Source organism: Python bivittatus, unplaced genomic scaffold (genome assembly GCF_059951505.1).
Source record: "Python bivittatus isolate LINGU-HERP-01145 unplaced genomic scaffold, Pbiv_v1 ctg000560_np1212, whole genome shotgun sequence".
Classification (NCBI taxonomy): Eukaryota; Metazoa; Chordata; class Lepidosauria; order Squamata; family Pythonidae; genus Python; species Python bivittatus.
The window spans coordinates 8,386,218-8,407,867 of NW_028277083.1; the positions used below are offsets into that span (position 1 = coordinate 8,386,218).

Here is a 21,650-nt window from a genome sequence, read left to right on the forward strand (position 1 = left end):
CATGCACACACAATATGGATCCAAACTCCTTTCTTTTGGATGTTCTGTATCTCAGGAAAGAGGGCTTTTTCCCCCTCCAACCCTGCTAAAATAAGAAATTGAACTGAAGGTGTTCAAAATGAGCACAGTAACTGTCTACTTGGACTGAGCAGCTCTTGCAATGCGAATTTTTAAAATACACTCAATACTCTCCACCACTTTGTGTAAGGTCACAGGATCATCTTAGTTGTCAAGGGTCATTAGGTCATAGGAAAAGCATGCCAGGCTCTCTATCACCCTTCAATATTTGCCCCTTAGCAGATTGATTGATTGATCGTGTGTCATCAAGTCATTTTCAACTCCTAGCGACCACATGGATAGATTTTCTCCATGACAATCTGTCCCTAACCTGGTCTTTCAGGTCTTCCAATGGTGCACTTATTGCCACTGTAACTGAGTCTATCCACCTTGCTGCTGGTTGTCCTCTTGTTCTTGCTTAATCTTGGAAGGCAGGAGTTTTCTGTCCAGTTCTCCAAAACACATCTCTGCCCCATTTTTTCCTTTTTTAATTCTTCTACAGCAGTGTTTCTCAACCTTGGCAACTTTAAGATGAGTGGACTTCAACTCCTAGAATTCCCCAGCCAGCATGCTGGCTGGGGAATTCTAGGAGTTGAAGTCCACTCATCTTAAAGTTGCCAAGGTTGAGAAACACTGTTCTACAGAAAGAAGATGGCCAAAGTCAGCACTTAATTTAGGCTATAGGAAGTAAGATGAGGATGCAAGTGAAAGAGGTCTTGATATGCTTGTAGGAGGGGCTATGATTTTTACCATTTTTCCCTAGGGAGGGAAGGTGGAATGAAATGAAAGTGGTTGCACATGGTAAAGTTGACCTGTCAGAGAAGCTTAAGATGCATATGTGCTCTGGATGTTTCCGATGAAGGACAACTGAAAAGGTGACAGAAATGAAATGCAGCATGGGGACAGATGATGCAGAAGCCTCTTCCTTAACTTGAAATATCCAAAGCCAAGTGGAGAATTTGCTTTCTGTGAAGCCCAAGTATCTTCCAAAACTAAGCAGATGCCTCCACCTGCCTTTCATCTTCACCTAGAAAAGCAAGCTCAGATGACTCTCCCCACTGACTAAAAACCAAATGATGGGTTGGAATTTCATCTCCAGAAATCTCAAAAGCTCACATTAGGATGCAAGCAGCAATGTGCTTGCACTTTAAATATAGTGATGCTCAATTAGGAACTCTGTTTTCAGACCAAGGTCCTGGGTCGGTGCCATGAATACATTTGTCTGCAACATGTTTGGCAGATTCTGAAGAAACAGGCTGTCAGTCTTCATGAACTTTTAATGGAGAAGAAGAAAGAGCTGCAGTCCCGTGTAGACTTTCTTCTTCTCCTCATTGGTCAGAAGAACAAATACAGTTTCTCTCTTTTCTTTGAGTTTTAATAAGAAAAACTTCTAACAGCCATCAGTCTCAGCTGTCGAAAGCAGCAATAAAAATTGAAGGAAGCTGTTGGTTCTCAAGAAGCAGCTGTGGCCTTTTCTTTCCTGTTCTGCAGGATGTTTGAACCAAGTTGACATTTTGTGTTCCTGTTGCCCTTCGGAATCTATTAAACATACTCATCACTGCAATATTTCCAGCAGTCTTAACAGAAAAGGAGGCATTTTAGAAATTAATAACTGCTCTTCAGCATACAACCAGGGGTAGGGGGCAGCAGTTGCAAACATCAGGAAGAATGCTTGACGGCAGAATCTTCAAGTCTCTGTTGTATTCTAACAGAATTAGAATGCCTTTCTCGTATGCTTGCATTCAAACCAGTTTGAAAGGTTTAATTTCCTTTGTATATAAATTAGAAAGGGGGGGCGGGCAGGGGGAAGAGGTTGAAACGATTAGCCTGCTGCAACTTCAAATAACTTCAAACTTCAAATAAGTTGAAGTATAATTCAGATGCCACAGTGCTTGGGAGAGCTGGAAATTATAGACTAGACATCAGGAAGGGAAGAGGTTGAAGAAAGCTGGTACAGAAAGCAAGTGCAAGGTTAGCAGACCTGCTTCCAAAGAGAAGACCTGCTGCTAAATAGTAATTTTTAATGAGATGGGAGGGAGGATCCCATGGGGTGGGTGGGTGGGGTAACTATATTGAGTATTGAATGTAAATCAAATCAAATTTAATTTTGGCCCTGGCCCTGCTGTTGTCCCCACCCACTTTCAGGTCAGTCAAAAGCCATTGCCTTTTTAGGCATTTTGTAAGTTAGTTAACTTTCATTCTTCCCAGTGATTGTCACGTTTGAAATGCAGTTTGATCAGCTAAACAGAGACACTGTTCTTCCTGGCAGGTATCACTGATGGTCGCATGATCAGAAGTCATGATCTCGGTTTGGTGGTGATTAGGCAGGATCTGAGATAATGTGTCCTGTTCTAAGGATCTAATCAAGGTATCCAAGATGGGGAGAAATATGGAAATTGATCCCTATGCAAAACTCTATGGGAAGTTACACCAACCACTCAAAAGAGCTAGACGTGTTTAATTGGAGAAAAATACAAAAGGAGCAGCTGTTGTGGTTATTGCTGTTATTATCATCATCATTATTCCCTCTTTAACAAATCCAGAATGTACAGCCCAGCAAAAGTACAGCGTCATTGTACAGTAGCCAAAACACCCAATAAAAACTAAAAAGGCATTGGCCAGTAATTTTAAGAACTAGCTTGGTCCTTGGACAACATGGCCTCCTAAATTCTTATGTGATCAGTCATGCTTTTAAGTGTTGTTTGAAACTTGTAAATGCAACATCAACCCCCACTCCTTCTCACTTTTTTTTTTTTTTTTTTGGTGATTTCAAGTCAGCATTGACTTCTGGCAACTGCTTGGACAAGTCCCTGCGGTTTTCTTGGCAAGTTTCAGAGGTGGCTTGCCATTGCCTCATTCCCAGGGCTGAGAGAGAGTAACTGGCCCAAGGTCACCCAGCTGGCTTTGTGCCTAAGACAGGATTAGAATGCATGGTCTCCCAGTTTCTAGCCTGGTGTCTTAACCACTACACCAAATTGGCTCCCCCTTCTCACATAGAAATTCCCTAATTGGGATCCCACTGCCAAGAAGCTTCTGAAGTTGGATGAGAAGAATACAGAAGAGATTCTGCTTTGTTGCTGAAGTTCCATTCTTCATGGGAAACTTTGCATTGGGTAGATGAGATGAGTTTTGAAACCTCTTCCAGAAATGCCTTTGATTCTTGAAAAACGCATGAATGTGTTCGTATGAGACCATGCAGATCTATTTTTTGATTACAGGGTCAGTAACCTTTTCTACCATCTAGGTGGCATCATGCAAGATGGCTTAAAACCTCATGAGGTCTTGCACCACACTGTCAGAATCTCACCGTTTCTTACATGAGGTCATCATAATTTTATAAGTTTTTGCTGTTTTTAAAGGAGCAACTTTTAAAAAGTTGCTGTTTCAACTGAAAAGTTTTGTAAAGAGAGAGGGGGAGAGGGGGGGAAGCATTGCCTCTCCAGGGAATGTGCTGAAGGAATATTCTGTTTATAATTATTTCAAAACATGCCTGTCTTTGGGGTTTATTCAAGTCTCCTCTTGTTGCTGTGTCAACAATAATTTATCTGTGAAAACCCCCAAAAGCTTCCCTGCTCAATGATTCTATTTGTGTGGAACAAAAGGTGCTTTTCCAGATATGTATCTGAAAACTGCCTCTCGGTTTCAGTTCCCCAGAGTTTCCTGTGCAATATTTCAAGGACTATGGAGTTTGAGTTAAATAGCTTACTGCAATATTAATTTGTGGTCCTTTATACCAGTCTTGGATTTCAGCTTGCCTGCTCTTTGGGTTGCAGGGTTAGTGAGTTCCCTGGTCCAACCTTTTGGAACGGTAGAAATTCTGTTTGGGAAACAAGTAGACGCTGACACATTTGTTCCAATTTACATTTCTGCTAAGAAATAAGGGACCTCATAATGGAATTTCTAGCTTGATCTTTGTAAGATTGAAACACTGCAGTGTGGTTCTCTGGGATAATCAAATGCCCAGTGCTCGGTTTGTTGTTGATGACTATTCTGTTCTTTATGTAATGAAAGGAAAACCTTACATGAGCACTCGTTCCATAATAAAAGGATTATTTTAAAAAAATGAACATTTAATATTTGGAATGGGTCGTCTATATTTTTTCTTGGACTTCTGCATTTTGGGTATTTTGAAAGTCAACCTCAATTGCAGTATTGTTTGAATCCAGGAATGAAAAGACTTTAGATTCAGGGGAATATCTTTGTTTGTTTTTCATTTTGGCAAGAATCTCAAGATTTATCCAGGCACAGGCAGTCTGCGTACACAAAGCATTAACCAGGCACCTCAGAGTTTTTGATCAGTGTCAGAACCAAATGCTGAGTCCAGTCCTGTAAAAAATGCACTCCTGATTTTCCTCCGAGATGCCTTTTCAGCAGCTTAATTTAAGTAGAGAAGATCTTTCTAGCTGTCATTTTTGTTCCACAGCTGAGGACTGGAATTCCTGCCCTTTCCATGAATTTTCTTTGCATACCCCATCCTTTCTGCAAATATCATTTTTTTTTTTTTGGCATGTTTCTTCTTCTGCCCCATTGGCCATGCTGGCTGAGGGCAATGGCACTTGTCATCTGATATATTTGAGGAACGTCAGGCTGAAGAAGGCCGTACCTTCCCTCCTTATGTTTCAATATACTGTTATGGGAGAAGGCGTCCTGCTGTTGTAGGTCTCCCTTTCTGCCTTTTTAGGCTGGGGAGGGCATTTCCAGCAATAAATGATCATGCAGCTTTTTAAAGGCTGCTCTGTGCTTTTGATATCAGTATAATGGGCAAGTACTATTTGATAGATGCAAATGCACTCACTTCCAGTCCTGCAGTGGTTACTTTGGAAAAATGGAGCTAGGCATCACAGCTTCTTCATTCGAATTTCCAGGTTCCATCCTGGAGTAAGCCTTTCTACTGTGGTGTAAACAAGAGCAACGTTGTTAGCCCTTCAGGGGTAGTCCAGACAAGAAACAGAACAATGAATATCAGCTCTAGCTTTATTATAAGGTTACATTAACAGAATCTTGCAAGTCTGAAAGCCTTTCTCCCCTCCTCTCCTTTTACTCTCTGGAAAACTAGGGAGGGTCCCTTATGAAACGCTTCCCACCACCTCCTCTCCTTCTGTGGACTGAGATACCTTTTCCATGATGGTTGTCCAGTCTGCGGCTCTTCCTCCTGTCTCCCAAGGGCATTCCCAAGTACCATGACAAACGTCCAGTTTCTCTCCTCCATCTATGTTTTGGCATTTAGTCCAGCATCCAATGGTCTCATCTCTCATTTTTCCAATAAAAGGTTGTGGTGAGTGTCTTCTGTGATACTGATGCCAAGCTAGAGCATCCTGCGGGATGACTTGAGTAAGGTTGCTGGAACAACTTTTATTTGATTGGCCAGTTCCACTTCAAGGACATGTGGAACAGCCAGAGCATATTTGGAATATCTCAGCTTGGTTTTAATAGTAAGAGTTTCCCCCTTACCATCGGAGCACACGTCTTCAGAGAACTTTTAAAATCTGAATCTTTACATTGTGAATACATTGAGCCGGGGAAACCTATTTTACCCCAGGATTATTTAAGTTAGATGACTTTGCCTGTCCACCGATGTTCTTAGCTTCTCACATGCTTTGCTTCCAGTTCCTAGAGAAGTGAAGGATTGCTAAGGGCAGAAGTTGGGGGAGAACAGGAAAAGATTGTTTTCTTCTCCCCTCCCAACTCAATTTCTGTATCCTCTTTGGGAAGGAAGAGAAAGACTTCCCTTCAGTTATTTCCATCTTTTTCCTCCACTGCTGTTTTTGAACTGTCTGTGATCTTGATTATGTGTTCATTACTCTGGAGAATACCCTAGACTAGTATTTCTCAACCTTGGCAACTCTAAGATGTGTGGACTTCAACTCCCAGAATTCCCCACCCAGCATGTGCTAAGGTTGAGAAACACTGCCCTAGACTTTTCCTTTGTTCAGTGGTTCACCTCTATTGGCTTTATCCCAGACAGAAGCTTTTGTGGCTCACCCGCCCACCCCATGTTTCAAAACCTATTTACGATGGACTGTTGGAAAAAAAAATCCATCTTTTCCTAGTATGACAAATCAGTTTTTAGGATGGCAGCCAATGACTTTGGGCGAAGATGCTAAGATGCTGTCCAGTCTGTTCACCTTCCATCCGTCTTATCTGCAGCAGGTGTCAGTATGGTAATGCGTGGAATGACCTACTAGTTCTTGCAACTGTAGTTGGTGAAGGATAACGTTCCTTGGGGAAATACTCTCTTGAAAAATAGAGTATCTGCACTGCAGTACCAAAGAGCAAGAGAAGACTGGGTTATGATAATTTTCTAGGAAGAACAAGAATGTGTACTGAGCCCGTGAGGCTCATTTCACAAGAGAGACATAAATGGCCTGTGCATTAATGTGATGTGGGCTGCCAAGATGTGTGTTTGTAAAGTAATGGTTTTGCACCGACTGTTGCACAAGACACCGTATCTCCAAGAACATCATCCAGATCACAAAAGTGCTATGGTGAAAATCATGTTGTTTTTTTAAAGAGTTCTTATTGGGAGCAACCAATGTTTGTATAATTGCATTTAAAAGCTTTCAAGTGGCACAAAAATTCTTCAGTTTAGGAAAGCTTTAGACTGCAGGTATGGTAGTGATGAAAGATGGTGGGGGCAGACGTAATTAGGTCAGCTGTATTCATTCCTTCAGTTTCTGAAAAAGAAATGTGGAAAGAGATTTATTTTTAGGAGAAGGGAAGAACAAAATACCTGGATTTCATCTCTAGTACAAATGTTGCTATGCAAATCAGATCATGCCTGGAATGGTTTTGGCTCAGTTATAGTGAAACTGCTTCCCCTCTCCAAAGAAAATATTTATTATTGTATTCTAAAATGTTACAGTAATATTCCACAGGTAGATGTGTAAAGTGAGTGGTTCATTGCCTTGGTAATTGTGAAGAAACCATTCTCCTCTTTAACAACAAGCAATTGTTCAGTAGGATATCTGCAGAAAAAGAAATCATACAGAACATCCAGCCGGCTGCTTTAGAAGGCATCACTTTCTTGGAACATCACATCTCTCCGTTCCATCCGTCCCCCAAAATTGTCAGATCTGCTATTACTGGGCAGCATTGACTTTTACTGGGCAGTGGACAGAACTTTGGCAGTGAGAAACCACCCAAGGAACAGTTCTCCTGATCAGGTCTCAGACACCTGATCGTTAAAGAGCAGCAGCAGAAAGTTCTGGGGGAGATTCTGGAGAAGATTCTGGGGAGGTTCTGGAAGAGATCTGATAATGAGGAATCTTTGGCTTCATCTTAAAGTCTTTCCAGTGGTAAATCTGGGCCCTGAAAAAGAGCAAGAGAAAGCAAGTAGATGCCTTCAACTTATTAATTTGGAGATAGGTAATAGAGGATGGTATATTGCTAGAAGAACCAGTTAGTTGTTCTGGGACCAAAGAAAGGCAGTAATTAGCAAGCAGAATCTCACATACCTTGGGCTAGTGAAGTGACTGGATAATAGACTAGAAAAATGATACGCTTGCAATACTAAGGGAAGTAGAAAAAGGGAAGACAAAGGGGATGAGTGGGATCCAAGAGATCAGTGGAAGATCCTAGGAAGATCTGAGACTTGTTCCTAAAGAGAGGTTAAGTTGGTGAGTGTTTCTCCTTGAAGTCCCCAGGAGTTGAATATGATACAGTGGCACACCGCGCAATGATATGTGGGAAAGACCTTGGGAGACCGGGCCAAGAGATGCTGCCAAGGGAACAGTCAAATAAGACACAGCATAGCTCCCAGCTGGACAGTGGGTGGGCAAGAGGCTCAGAAGAGACCCTCCCTAGTTTCGTGGGCTGTGAAGGAGACGGGAGGGGGGGGAGAGAGAATTGTACTTTCAGACTTGCAAGATTGATGTCAACCTTACAAGGTAGGCCAGACAGGAAACATGACCAGATGAGCTTATTCTACTTGATTGTACATTAACAGAATCTTACAAGTCTGAAAGTACAATTCTCTCCCGCCTGACTTTGGGGGATGCTTTGAATTGTGGGAATCTTCTACAAGCTGCTGTGTTGTGGCACAAAGGGGATTTTGCAGTGGACACCACCCAAATGTCATGATTTTGAGCAAGAGAAGATCCCGTTTGTGCCATTCCGCAAGAGCATAGGTGAGATCCAAAAGCATGGCACCCATCAAAGAGAGAAGAAAGCCCTGCAGGGGTTTTCTCCCCCACTTCCCCATGCTACGATTTATAAATTTACTTTGTTTTATTTTATTTAGTAGCAGTTTGCTGACTGTTCACAGGCCATTACCTTTCCTGCTTGGCAAGCAGGCTGTGGTGGGAAACTGACAGGGATGTGGGTGTGAAGGTTGACAGCTTTCCCCCTCCGATTTCCTGGAGAAAATGGAAGTTGTGTGAGTTGATAGATAAAACACAGGGTCTCACTTTTAACAACCTCCAAACGAATGTATGTGTTTTAACGCTTTTAACTTATTTTTGCCCAGATAGCATTTTGTTTCCATGGAAGCAGATCTGGCTATTGGCAGCTGAAAATATCATTCAGCTCTAGTAACTGTTTCTGGGGGAGAGTGTCTTTCTGCCAAGAACTTCAATTCCTGTTTAGGCATGGTGGCAATCTCTTAATATCAATAATGCTCAGTTCAAGGGAAAACCAAGGGCTGGGCTTCTATCAGCTAGCTGATGACACTCAACGTAGTAAAAGATCCATAGATATACAGTTGCCCTTTGGTGTGGGGCAACTTCCAAGCCAACGTTGCATGCTGAAAAGGAACGAAAGTCACATAGTCACTACAACATGACATTTCAACACTCACCTTAACTGTCCAGTCTCATTCATGCGCTTCCATATTACCTCCTCCTTTCATTAATCAGGAGAGTGAAACAAGTCCTGGAAGACAGGAACATGGTGGTCAATTCCTGTGCAGTGGAAAATGGTTTCCGAGCATTACGTTGAAATAAGATATCAGATGCTACTTCCAGAAATCATTAAATGCACGGGAAGCAAATATTACTATCTTTTTCATTCCAAAGCTAGGTGGATCAAAGTTTTTGCTCTAGTCTTGCCTATATTTTTGACGGCCCCCACCTCCTCAAACAGCAAGCGTGTCCCTCAGCTCAAAGAAAAGCCAGGCTCTCCTGTGCTGAGAAGTAAACCGTGGCTTTCAAACTGCAGAGGTTGGGCTCAGTCACTCTAAACCTAAACTATGGTTTACAAGCCACAGCATGACTGTCTTTGCCCAACACAGGAAGCCAAAACCAAAGAAGCTCTAAGAAGTCCTAGAATGCTACATGACATGGATTATTATAATGCTGCAAACATACATCCAGTGTCCTGGAGGAAAGCTCTAGTAGATATCATGGAGATTCATTCAGTGTAGGCCTGCACTGGATCAGTAAGAGGTTGGTAGAAATGATCAGGAGGTACCTACCCTGCATCCATACCTTCAGAGATCATGTCCTCTTCGTCCATCACTAGAACTCTAGCTTTCCATTGGGTGGAAACTCCATTTTGCATCTTTCCCTAGCCTTCATTATTATTATTTTTAAAAAGACGTGATTAAATATTGGCTTTCTTCCAAGCATCAGCAAGTGCTTCCTCTCTGGGTCAGCGTGAAGGTTGTTTCTTGAATTTACCAGCAGGAGGAGCTGCTGTATTGAAGAACAGCTCTGGGAGCTGCGCGAAGAACTTTCCTTTGTGGACCTTAGATTTTTACCTCCCCACTCCCTGCTTATTTATTTATTTATTTATTTTTGAACCCTAGAAACTATTAACTAGGTAAAAATTTCTAGCGAGTTCATTGTGACCACTTCAAAGTATAGATCTGTGGTTACATAGTCACTACAATGTGAAGTTTCAACACTGGCCTTAACTGTCCACTCTAGTTCATGTACCTCAATGTTACCGCCTTCTTTCATTAATGCTTAGTCATGTCTTCAAAAGGTTCATGTAAATTAGGAGAACTGAAAGAAATCTCTTGGTTTAGGAGAGTTTGAAGTCAGGACACTTTGTGTGTTTCCCCCTTATGGAATACATGGTCGTTTTTATTTTAAGAACAAAACTCAAGGTGTTTCAGACAAGGTCAGAAAACTCTGATTTGTTGTAATAGAAATGAATTAAATGCAATTTAGGTCACATCTTGTTTTTAGCTGCTGGATTGATTGATTGATTGATTGATTGATTGATTGATTCATTCATTCATTCATTCATTCATTCATTCATTCATTCATTCATTCATTCTATTTGTATACTACCAAATCCATGAAGACTCATGGCAGTTTAACAATCATACAATCAAAACATTTATGGTAAAAAAAAATAATTACAGACCATATAAAATAATAAGCAGTAAATAAAATTATGCAACCAAAGTACAAAAGTGAAACCAAAATACATCAATTTGAAAATAAGAATAGGTTAAGATAGCAGTCTACTAATCATCTATGGAAAGGTTTACTCATAAACAACTTCTGGAATGTTAAAAGTGGTGGGCAGATCTTAGTTCCAAGGAAGACACTTTCATTTTTTTTTTTTACTGAGCCAATCATGGTTCCATAGCTTAGAGGTCATGGAGAATTGTGGCCTGGTGTTTTCTCTTCCAGAATGGACTTTCCAACCTGGAGAAAGTCACAGCAACTGTGTCCTTCCTTTTCAGCATGAAATGTTGGAGAACATGGGTTGATAATAATAAAAAGGAAATGGAAATGAAAGTTTATATGGTGTCCTGATGTAGGAAATTTAAGATAGCATTCCATTATGTCTTGCATGTAATGATTTCTCCTGATTCTGTGCATTCCCAGAAGGCTTTTTCTAACAGCAGAAAATATTTGTAGCTCAGGACTGACCTGCTGAGTCCTCAGTGTTCTCTGAGCTTGGTAGTTTTCCTGGAGACGTTTCATTACCAGGTGAGGTAACATCATCAATGCATAAGGAAGAGTAGTTTTCTGGCTGTTTATCTATAGCAGTGTTTCTCAAGTGTGGCAACTTTAAGATGTGTGGACTTCAACTCCCAGAATTCCCCAGCCAGCAGGCTGGCTGGGGAATTCTGGGAGTTGAAGTCCACACATCTTAAAGTTGCCATGCTTGAGAAACACTGATCTATAGGTTACCCTGGTTGGGGTATGATTCTTTCCTCAACGGTTCCTTGATGAGGACAATCTTCTTTGATTATCTGTTTATCTGCTACTGGTCCCTGCTGATCTGGGCGCTGGCTGCTGGAGGACATGCTTCCTTCCTTGATTTTGGGTTGTATCTTTTTAAAAATGGTATGTCGATGTCATTTATCTCTGTGGGCCTGTTGATGGCTGGTTTGTCTGAACGCCAAGCTTCCAGGACTTCCCTAGCATTTTTGGATTTGGCTTGGTCTAGAATGTCAACAGCTTCCCCATTGAAACGGTGATTGAATTGTCTCCGTGTTGACAGCCTAATGAAATGTCATGAATGACAATCATTCTTGTTCTTGGGCAGCATCATGTGCCCTCCAGTTGTTAACCTGAGTTCCTCTAGGGTTGCGCCGGTTGATGCCAGCAGTTTATGATCAGAACACCTTTGCTTGTCTGCTGCCCAAACCCATATTTTTCCCTACCTGATTTTTTTCCTGAAAGGAAAGCAAAGCCATAAGAATAGTCATTTGTAAACTGGCCATTGCTCAAGGGGACAGATCTGGAAATAAAAGGATTGTGATGGATGTAATGTTCTCTATATTGTCTTTGATGTCTGTGTGTTCCCTGGAGATTCAGGAGAAAAATGCCCTGGACTCTGGAGCTCTATGGCCACGAGTCAAAGGGAGCAATCAAGGGTGTCCCCCACAAGATGCATTCCTGCTAAAGAGCCAACATAATAATGATGAGGATGATGCAGAGTTTTGTTTTATTTCAATTTATTGTTGAACCCGAGGGGAGACGATGAAGTGGAACCAGCAATCGCACTGCATGAAAGAATTGCTTTTAACTCTGTCACACTTGACTTAGCTTAAGATTTTAAGGCAGACCGAGCTGATAACACACAGTGCCTCGAATGGGCTGCATCGGTGATGTCTCTGCTTTTACAATCGGGGACTGGAGGCTCCAGATTCCATCTTAGGCAGTGCTAGTTAATGAGAGATAGGAAAGCTGGCAAAGGCACATTGATTGATTGATTGGTTGGGGTTTTTTTTTTTTTTTTTTTTTGAGGTGGGGATGGGGGACAATGAACAGAACTGTGGGCTGGAAATGTTTTTTTCACTTCAGGCAAGTTTTTCAAAGTTGCACTGCTTTATTGCCTGCTGCTCAGCATTGGTTCCAACTCTCCAGCAAAGTTCACTTTCTCCACACATCAAAGCTTTTGGCGTCTTTGAATATGCTCTTCAAATGCTATATCCTGGGCTAGAGTTGTTGGGTTTTTTTTCCCCCACATTCAATAATGTAGCCCAAATACTTGTGCAGATAATGGATATTGAGATGAAGATGCTTATTTGAATCATACTTATTGGCATAAGGTTTTTTTACCCCTGAACACCTACATAAATGGGCAGAGTTCCTCAGGACACTAATGTTTATGGCTACAGCCTAGTTTCAATTATTATTATATGCAGTTATTCTGATCTTAGTTCTTTAACTGAGAATTATGAAGATCCATGAAGCCATTAAAATAAAACCTGTCTCCAAGTTTTCAATTTTGTTGGCTGTCAATCTGTTTAAATTAAGGAGCAGCTGGTAAACTGTTGTAGTTCTGGATTATCATGAGAATCCCATAACACTTGTTTATGCGATGAATATGGTTTGTGTGTATGGTTTCCTACTCAGGGAGGGAAAAAACAGAAGTCTTGCTTTGGTAACATTTGTGTTTCATATTCCATCAGATGTTCAGGTTGATTGGTAGACAGATGCCATTTATCGTGTGTGAATCTTTCAACTTCCATTCTGGCTATTCAAGCACTAGATTGCAACCCAATTATTTATTCATTTACTTGTTAGATGTATAGCCCACTTATTGTTCTGGAGCTCAGAATGACATACACTGTGCTCCTCATCCCACTTTTCCCCCCGACTCAGTGATGGCGAACCTTTTGGGCTCAGCGTGTCAAAAATTAGGAAAATGTCTACCTTGACTCTGCTGGCGTGTCACCCCCACCCAAACAAACAAAAGAGAAACAATTCTTTCCATATTCATTTCTTCAGGAAAAGAATACAGTCCAGTCCTGTGTGGTGCTATGTGTCACATAAAGAAACGTCAAATTATTACAAAAATGAAATACGAGTTAAACTCAGTTTCTTTGGTAACTCAGACAGGGAGAATAGTTGTTGTTGGGTGTTGGTGAATGCTGGCGTGTCACCTTTGACACGCGGGTGATAGGTATGCCATCACTGCCCTGACTTGACCCCCATGAGGTAGGTTGGGCTGAGAAGGAGTGATTGACCCAAAGTCATGCATTGAGTTTCCATGGCTGAGACTGGACTTGAACTCCCAAATGCCCTTTCAGTGCCTTAAGCATGACACCACATTGGCTTTTCAAAGTAACTGTCTTCCTTCCTATACATATCTCTATTTAGATAAATAGATATATCAGTTCTTTTGCCAATTTCCACTACAACCCTCACCCTGTCAAGGGTGGACTTGAACCAGAGTCTCCACACTCCTACTCCAGCATCTTAACTGCTGCACCACATGGCATCTACCATGAGAACCAGATTGCATCTCTTCAAGACAGCAGCTGAGGATCTGTGTTGTGCATGCTCTTTTCTGTAGCAACAGACAATTCCTATAGGGATAGGCTTTCTACCCGTTCTCTTTTCTCCCATTGCCTTGCTAGTTTTCTATGGGCAGGGACGTCTAGCTTGTTTTGGTTTATGTTTAAAACCCAGGTACTCTCCAGGTGATCTTCCAAACCAGTGTTTTTCAACCCTGGCAACTTTAAGATGTGTGGACTTCAACTCCACGCTAGCTGGGAAATTCTGGGAGTTGAAGTCCACACTTCTTAAAGTTGCCAAGGTTGAAAAACACTAGTCTAGACATATAAAATCTTGGACTTCAGTCACACATAACACAGCAGACTTTAAAAACCAGGCAAAATAGAAGCACGAAGATTGGAAAGCTCTGGGTCAGTAAAAAGGTGACCCCTTTCATGTTTAGCTAGAAAGAGCCTGGGTTTTATGATCGCTTTTTGTGAGAACAGGGCACAACGTTTCCTGGAATTTGGGGAGAGAAAGCTTGAAATATAAGTAACTTGAATAAAACCGGGAGGTTGAATGTTGCTTTTCACACTCCATCCTGTCTGTTCTTGTGGGTGTTTGGTATGGTTGAAAAATGGTTGGTATGTGTACATGCTACATAAATAACCTTGTGAGTCTTCTGCAAAATGACCAAAGAGCACAACCTTTAATGCTGTAATTTTCCATGTAATCTCCACCATTCTGAAGGGCCGCTGGTAAACACTGTTTTCCCATCCCAGCTTGCCGTCGCCAAGTCAGTTTCTTTGAAGCATCGCTTCTGCAACAAGTGTATCTATTGTGCTTCAGAACAGATCGTGCAGCTTTTCAAAGGGATGCATTTACTAATGCACATTGTTGTCTATCAATACATCTATCCATTGTTGGTGCACAAAAGCATCCTTTGTTTCAGGAAAGCTGCCTGAATTGTCTTTCACTTTCCCTCGTTTCTTAAAAACTTTGTCATAGAACCTTAGCCCGTGGAGCTGAGTATCGATCGTATTGTGTACATAAGACTGTATTTTGCAATCGATTGATTGCGTAGTTGTTTACGCCAGCAGGACCAGTCTAGGGAGCTGAACGTAGTGGCCGCTTTGCAACATTCCACATGCAAACGTGTTGTGAGGATGGAAAAAGAGGCTGGCTGTTTAAAACAGCCATATGAACATTTGCTCATGACTTCTTTATTTCCCCATTTTTTAGGGACTTCCAACCTGCAGGAGAATCGGCGAGCAAAACCAGTCGCCGGCGAGCGACCACACACTTTCCAAGGCTGTCTCGGAGCCATCCAAAGGAACCACGCAATCCGGAACCTCAAAGTGGCGACCTCTGACCCGTGAGAGCATGACACCTGCAAGGACCATGTCACGTTGGCGGCCTTTGAGTTCGATCATCCAAGCCGATGAGAGAGGACGAAAAGCGGTCAACAACAACGGCATTGAATTTGTCACCAGAAAAGATACTGTCTTGTCGAAACACCACATTGCCCAATTGGATAAACCACCTTTGAAGTAGCAGTCCTTTTCCAAAATAATCAGGGGTCTCTTTTGCCCTAGGGCTAAAATGATAGAAAGAGAGTTGTTTCCATTTCCCTTGACTGAGCCATAGCACAGTGGCTTCTCTTTCATCTGTGAGAGGTTTTGTAGATCGTATGGTGGTGATGCAGTTCCCTTCATAGTCAGTATTGCTCTCTTAGGCTTGTGGATTTGTCAGAATGACATTTCCTGTAACTGTAATTATAGTTAGCATTATTGGGCTATTTATTTTAAGCCATGTTTCCCCTTTGTTCCTGCTTGTTTCTTTCCCCAAGTTAGAGCAACAAGAAGTCGCAGGGACCAGTTTTCATGCTTCTGTGCAATTCATCCCAGATCTTGTAAGGCCAAATCTACAGATTCATTGATGAATCATCCTGCTTTGATGTTAAGGCAGTTTGATGTTCATCATTTCTTTTAAGTGGAATTATTAATGATGAGTTTGAGGGGGGCTGGAAAAACCTTTCTGGAGCAGAAACTTTCCACCTGTTTGCTTGAACTTCCACTATTGATTTTTTGGCAGCATGTTACAAAAGGTCTTTCTCAGCATCAAAATAAGTAGACGGCTTCAGGCCATTCTTTTCATCCTCTTAAAAAAAATGGAAGTAACTCTGGCAAAGACTCCAAAATGAAAATGCATCAGTGCTCATCTCCTTTAATGGAAATGTTTTCTTGCAAAAATGACTCAAAGGGTACAAAGCAAGGTGATGGGAAACCTGAAGGGGAGAACATGGAGCCAAATTCACTCTGAGCACACCGCACTTGTACAGGCAACCTCTTTTTCTTTCTTTAAGAAGCTCTGCTCAGCCATTAGCAAGAATGTAGTCTAGCCTTCCTTAGCAGAGCATCTGTATTCTCCCGTGTAACCATTTAAGTATGTCGCACTCTGTTTTATTCTACTGAACTCCCCTTTCTGAATATCAAAGCACGTTCCCAGAGAAGCATTTGTACCCAGCTAGTTTTTGCACTCTCCCTGTCCCCAAATAATAGAAGGATTTGTAAACTTTCGAGCAAGTTGGTATATTGGCTCAAAGAGCATGAATAATCCAGAACAGCACTCTTTTGGAGAAAGGCCTGTCTGAATTAGCACAATTCAGTGAGATTGAATGTGAAAACAGAAGACAAGGAACTGAGTTAGAGTCACGTCACATGCTGATTGCACTGGCCTTGTGGCCAATCCCCTGAGTTTTGGGGAACCACTTTGCAGCTGAAATCGAGATGATTCAGATGCCCTGCATGAGTTGTTTTGAGCTTGGCTGAATAATAAAATTCTACATTTGTACTCTCCCCCCTACCCCTTTCCAACTGTAAGCCCGCAGGCAGGGCCACGTCCTTTGATCAGAAGTCTACGCCAAGGACTTTTGCCTAGTCAGATCCTTGATCAAAGGACGTTGGAAAAAGCAGTCATGGGAATCAGCCAGAATTTGACTCAGGAACATAGAAAAGGTTACTCTGAAGGTGTAGGACTATCAAGGATGTTTTTTTTAAAAAAAATGTGCACCATGAGACATTAGCAGAAATAGCATTAAGAGATGTTATTCGGTTAGGACTTGTGTGCCGAAGACGAGGAATGGAAATATTGGGGAAAAGCTGGGAAAAAAACACCCTCTGCTCCCAAACTATCAAATCTGCATTCTTAGTTCCTAGAAGATTCCTAGCTTTGGTTTTGGGGGGGTGAGGGAGGGGGTACTCTCCTCTCCTAACAAGGCAGGCTACTGGCAGGGAACAATATCATAGAGGAGGGGTTTCTTAGTATGCCTAGAGTGGCTTTACTGGTTAGCAGTAAGTAGCTATTTCACACAGCTCTTTTTGGAACTCACGGCCAAAAGGGCACCATCATGTTGTACGAACACGTGCTTTGGAGCACGTCCCATTGATTACAGCTGGACTTAAGCAGCGGAGAGACTAGGCTTCATGAGAATGCAATGTTTCAGAGGCTTTCTGTGTATTTCATTTCCATGCCTCTGTTCTGATACACATATTCTAAAACAGTGTTTCTCAACCTTGGCAACTTTAAGAGGTGCAGACTTCAGTTCCCAGAATTGCCCAGCTAACAACTGGCTGGGGAATTCTGAGAGTTGAAGTCCACATCTCTTAAAGTTGCCAAGGTTGAGAAGCTACTCTAAAATAAGACAGCCACATCCCTGGATTTCTATATAATTTTTTTTATGAGTAGTATATGCTAGGTGAAGGTGAAAGAAATACAGAGAAAAAAGACTTCTTTTTTGGAGAGGAAGGAATGAATCTCCTTTCTCAACCTCCAAGTTGTCGCTAAAGTATTTTTATCACTACTTCTTCTAACCAGGTATCTGATGAGCTCCCAAGCCAGCCCTGCATAAGGATTTTCAATGCATTTATTCAACTCAGCTTCCTATTAACGGGAAACCATTCTAAATTTGTCTCAAGCAACGTAATAAAAACCATACTGCAGGCTTAACAAATCACACCTTATTGGAAAGGATTAGTAATTTTCTAAGCTGTTCCTGTTTGCATAGAGGTTTGAGGGAGGCATTGCAGTCAACGCGTTGCCTCGATTTTAAAAAGAGTCTGCTAGTTGTAAAACACATTGATGGAGTTTAATGTGGCGAGCCGTCAAGAGATAAGACACCATGGCAGTAAATTTAAAATTTGACTCACGGAGCAAGCCCATACACATAGGTTCAGTTTTCTGCCATGAAATGAATGCTTCATTGTATAGGAAGAGATGTTTAGTTGTTAGCTGTCAAATGAAATGAATAGGAGGGTATTAAAAGGCAGTGTTGACTGGCCTGCTCACAGCAGCCATAATGAATGGGATTTGGACTGTGCAAACATCTCAGCCAGTAATGAGAAGTTGCTTGTCGCATCATAGTAATGAGGAGAAAAGTGGTACCTGCTTAGATTTCAAGTCTGAAAAACTGGGACAGGCCAGAGTCAGGCATAATGGTTGGAGAATGTGCATGTGAGCAAAAACATGGGAGTCATCCCCCTTTTTGCTAACTGTTTAGCTTGACCTTCCCTGACTAGGTGTCCTCCAGATACAGTAGCCGTGGCTAGCTAGGAATTCCAGGGCACCATTTCTAACTTGTTCCTGATGGAGATGCTAATTTGTTCTTAAATGGAGCTCTTCTTCATTTCTCTTGCTCTGTTTATTTTGTTCCTTCTGAGTTCCCTGGCATCGCTGATGGAGAGAGCCTCTTTTCCATATTTGAAGCTTGTGGAGAACTGAGGCATAACTTTTTAAAGCGATTAATTACGTTAAGAAGAAAATCCACTCCCTTCATCATCCCGAGGTCCCTTTTGGGGAAGGAGCCCATCCTCTGGTTCTGAACATTTAAAGCAGTGCCACAGAGAACATGGATACTCTGACGTTCTTCTAGATGACTCTATCGTAAAGCAAAAAACTCAAGCCAAACCAAATCAGGGAGGCATATAGGACCTGAAAGATGAAATAATTTATTTTGGCACGGTTGTTCATGGTTGTTGTTCATGATTTAGACTCTACTTCATCGGAAGCATAAACTGTTATTTTCGGTTGCAAGCAAATGTCTTTTCTGGATATAAAGAGGGGGCAAGCATAAATGCTGGGTGTATCAATGAGATGAAGAATTACGACCTGTGGCTCTTTATTATATGCAGAGGTAAATATTTGTGTAACTCACTGTGCATCTGATGAAGTAGTTAAAATGTTGCGTTAGAAGTAGATAACATGGCTTTAGAAGACTGAGAACGTGTTGCGGGCATTCTCACACAATGGCTGTGAAAGGGAAGGGTCTAGTCTAGTTACAAGATGGCATAACCAATCATAAAGTCTTAATCTTTGGATTCTGTAAGCCACCCAGAGTCTTCTGGAGTGGACAGCCATAATAAATGCAGTTAACTAATTAAGTTAATGTGCCAGGAGACAAGCTATTCTTGCACCCCCTCTTATCCCCCTCCCCCTCCCAATTCAATCTTCTCTGGCACTCATTTTTTCTCTCTCTGGGCAGGTGGGCCCATTTCTAAACATATCACCTTTTTTTATTCTCTAAAATACATATATGGGGAGGCAAGGTTGTAAAATACATATCTGGCCTAGAGGCAAGGTTGTAAAAACAGAGAATGTTAGACGTTGGCATTTTTGTTATAACATGACAGCTTTCCATTCATTGTCAAGGTTATTAAACAAATCTAAAAATAATGAATTCAGGTGGGAGAAAAAACTTCGATACCAAGGAAAAATGTCTTCTGGATTATTGGCACCATGGAAATCATGCTGCATATGTATAACTGGCCTAAAGTACTGGAAGCTGGCTTCACACCCACAGTTGTGTCCTTAGCATGTTGCATGAGCCTCGTATCATCTTATGCTAGTATGTGGTTGGTTTGGGCTTGATGTTAAGTGAACTGGGTTTTGTTAAATTGGGTTTAACAACACCGGAGTTCAAGCATGTTGTCTGAACTTGCCAGATGGTCACTTTCTGGCTGCAAACGAATCATATACTGTAGTTACTCTTTCCTGGAAGACCTTCTGGTGCCTTAAATCACGGGACCAGATGGGCCTTTTTTGCCTGTTGTATGATGTTCCAGAGTTATCAAGCTGAGATGTGCGCACTATGTTCATTTCAGAAGAGCATAGCTCTCTTCTGGCGTCATCGGGAACTCGCATTCATTCTCACCTCTACTTCAGAGCAGGCAGCGCTCTGTTGTCTCCGCAGGAAAGAAGAAAAATGAACTTATTTCCTTTGCGTCCATTTCCTCCCGGTGTTATTTTTGGCCTGTCCCTGTATTAATTGGGGAATTGTTCAGTTAATGCCCTTGGTTTTGCAAGCGCTGAAAATTGGCAGCGCCTTGAAAAAATCACTTTCATGTATTAAAGTGAAACCATTCGAGATGGGCTGGGAGACATACATTGGGAGGGAGCCAGGTTTAAAATAGGTGTGACTTAAAGGAGTCCTGGCTAAAGCTGAATGGGTTTTAACCGACCTTCTGTAAATACGGCAAGAATCTGGATCTTGCCACTTATGCTGTAACGCACTTTGGGGGGGAAGGGGGAAGGTATCCTGTTTTATTCAATTTATATTGCTTCTTACAGTACAGCTCTTTAGAATGTTTCCCAAGCTTATAGACTCTGATACAAAGAGGAATTAATTCATGATTCCTCCCGCTGTCGTTTTGTTTAGTTTAAAAGGCAGGATTGCTCTACACCAGTGTTTCTCAACCTTGGCTGCTTTAAGCTGGGTGGACTTCAACTCCCAGAATTCCCCAGCCAGCATGGCTGGCTGGGGGATTCTGGGAGTTGAAGTCCACCCAGCTTAAAGCAGCCAAGGTTGAGAAACACTGCTCTACACATTGTCTCCAATTCAGAACTCGTCAACGGGCTCCACTTCTTAGCCACAGCTCCGCAAACACTGCTCCATTTTCCCCTCACAGTCCACAAGATAGAAGTTTAACTTGGTTGGCTGGTGTTCCATCGGAGAGGTAGGCGATCCTACAAAGAAAGACAGAAACACTCAGGGTTATTCATGAGGCATCCTCTCCCTGTTCTGGCCCTTTGAAGGAGGGATTCAAGGGGAGAAAGCAGCAGAAGATGCAGCCTGTAGCCGTCCTACCTTGCATCCCTTTTGAGCGAGGTAGAATGAGCAGGGCCAACAATGGCTCCCCTTTCTCACTTTGAAGGGTCTTAGAGGGCAAAATGGCTGCTTTAGGCCTTGCAGATGCTTAAAAGAGCCGTTTCAGCTCTTAAAATCTGTGCAGCCTGTTTCCAAACTGGGTTCAGTCCTCAGCGACTTGGGGAAAGTGGTGCTCAGAGCTTGATGGAGCCCAAGAGCTGATGCTGGTGGAACATCCCTGCCCTAGCATGCCAGGAGGGCTACAGCATCAAAATAGAACTCCCCATGAGTAGCTGGCTTCACTGGAAGTAGGCCTTGACCATAGCATTTTAGTTCTGGAAATCTCCAGCATCTTGCTTCTGGATGGTTTGTAGGTCTGTGCATCTTGAGGTCGGCAGGATGCTCAATCTGGATGCCTTCTCCCTCCCTACCCCCTAGTTGCTCAATCTCTGTGTCTATTTCTACTAGATCAACCTTGGCCACTTGAAGATGTGTGGACTTCAACTCCAGTTGAAGATGTATGGACTTCAACTTCAGCCGTGCTGGCTGAGAATCCTGGGAGTTGAAGTCCACACATCTTCAAGTGGCCATGTTCGTACTAGATCAAGAGCATTATCATGGATAGCTCACTGCATGTTGAAAGTGATCCATACATTCAAGCTAATAAAAATAAACTGGACTTGATGTTTTTATAGTTAGCCCACCCTTACACAGAGGGAAATTCTGAGAAATATATTCTTCCATTTCTCTCATCAGCTTTCCTTTTTTTTTTTTGACAGTGATGTTAATAACTGACTAAATCATTCTCCGTGATGCTTCAAAAGGAA

General features: G+C 42.0%; 1 protein-coding gene across 3 annotated transcripts in view; it reads left to right on the forward strand.

The window, feature by feature from the left end:
• SNX29 (sorting nexin 29) overlaps positions 1 to 20,436 on the forward strand; it is a 148,045-nt gene extending 127,609 nt beyond the window's left edge. For all 3 annotated transcript variants that reach the window (XM_025175516.2, XM_088148138.1, XM_025175520.2), the window contains one exon: positions 14,925 to 20,436. In XM_025175516.2, coding sequence (XP_025031284.1) covers positions 14,925 to 15,054 — 130 coding nt within the window. In that variant the 3' untranslated portion in view covers positions 15,055 to 20,436. The remainder of the gene's footprint in view (positions 1 to 14,924) is intronic.
• Positions 20,437 to 21,650: the final 1,214 nt, after the last annotated feature.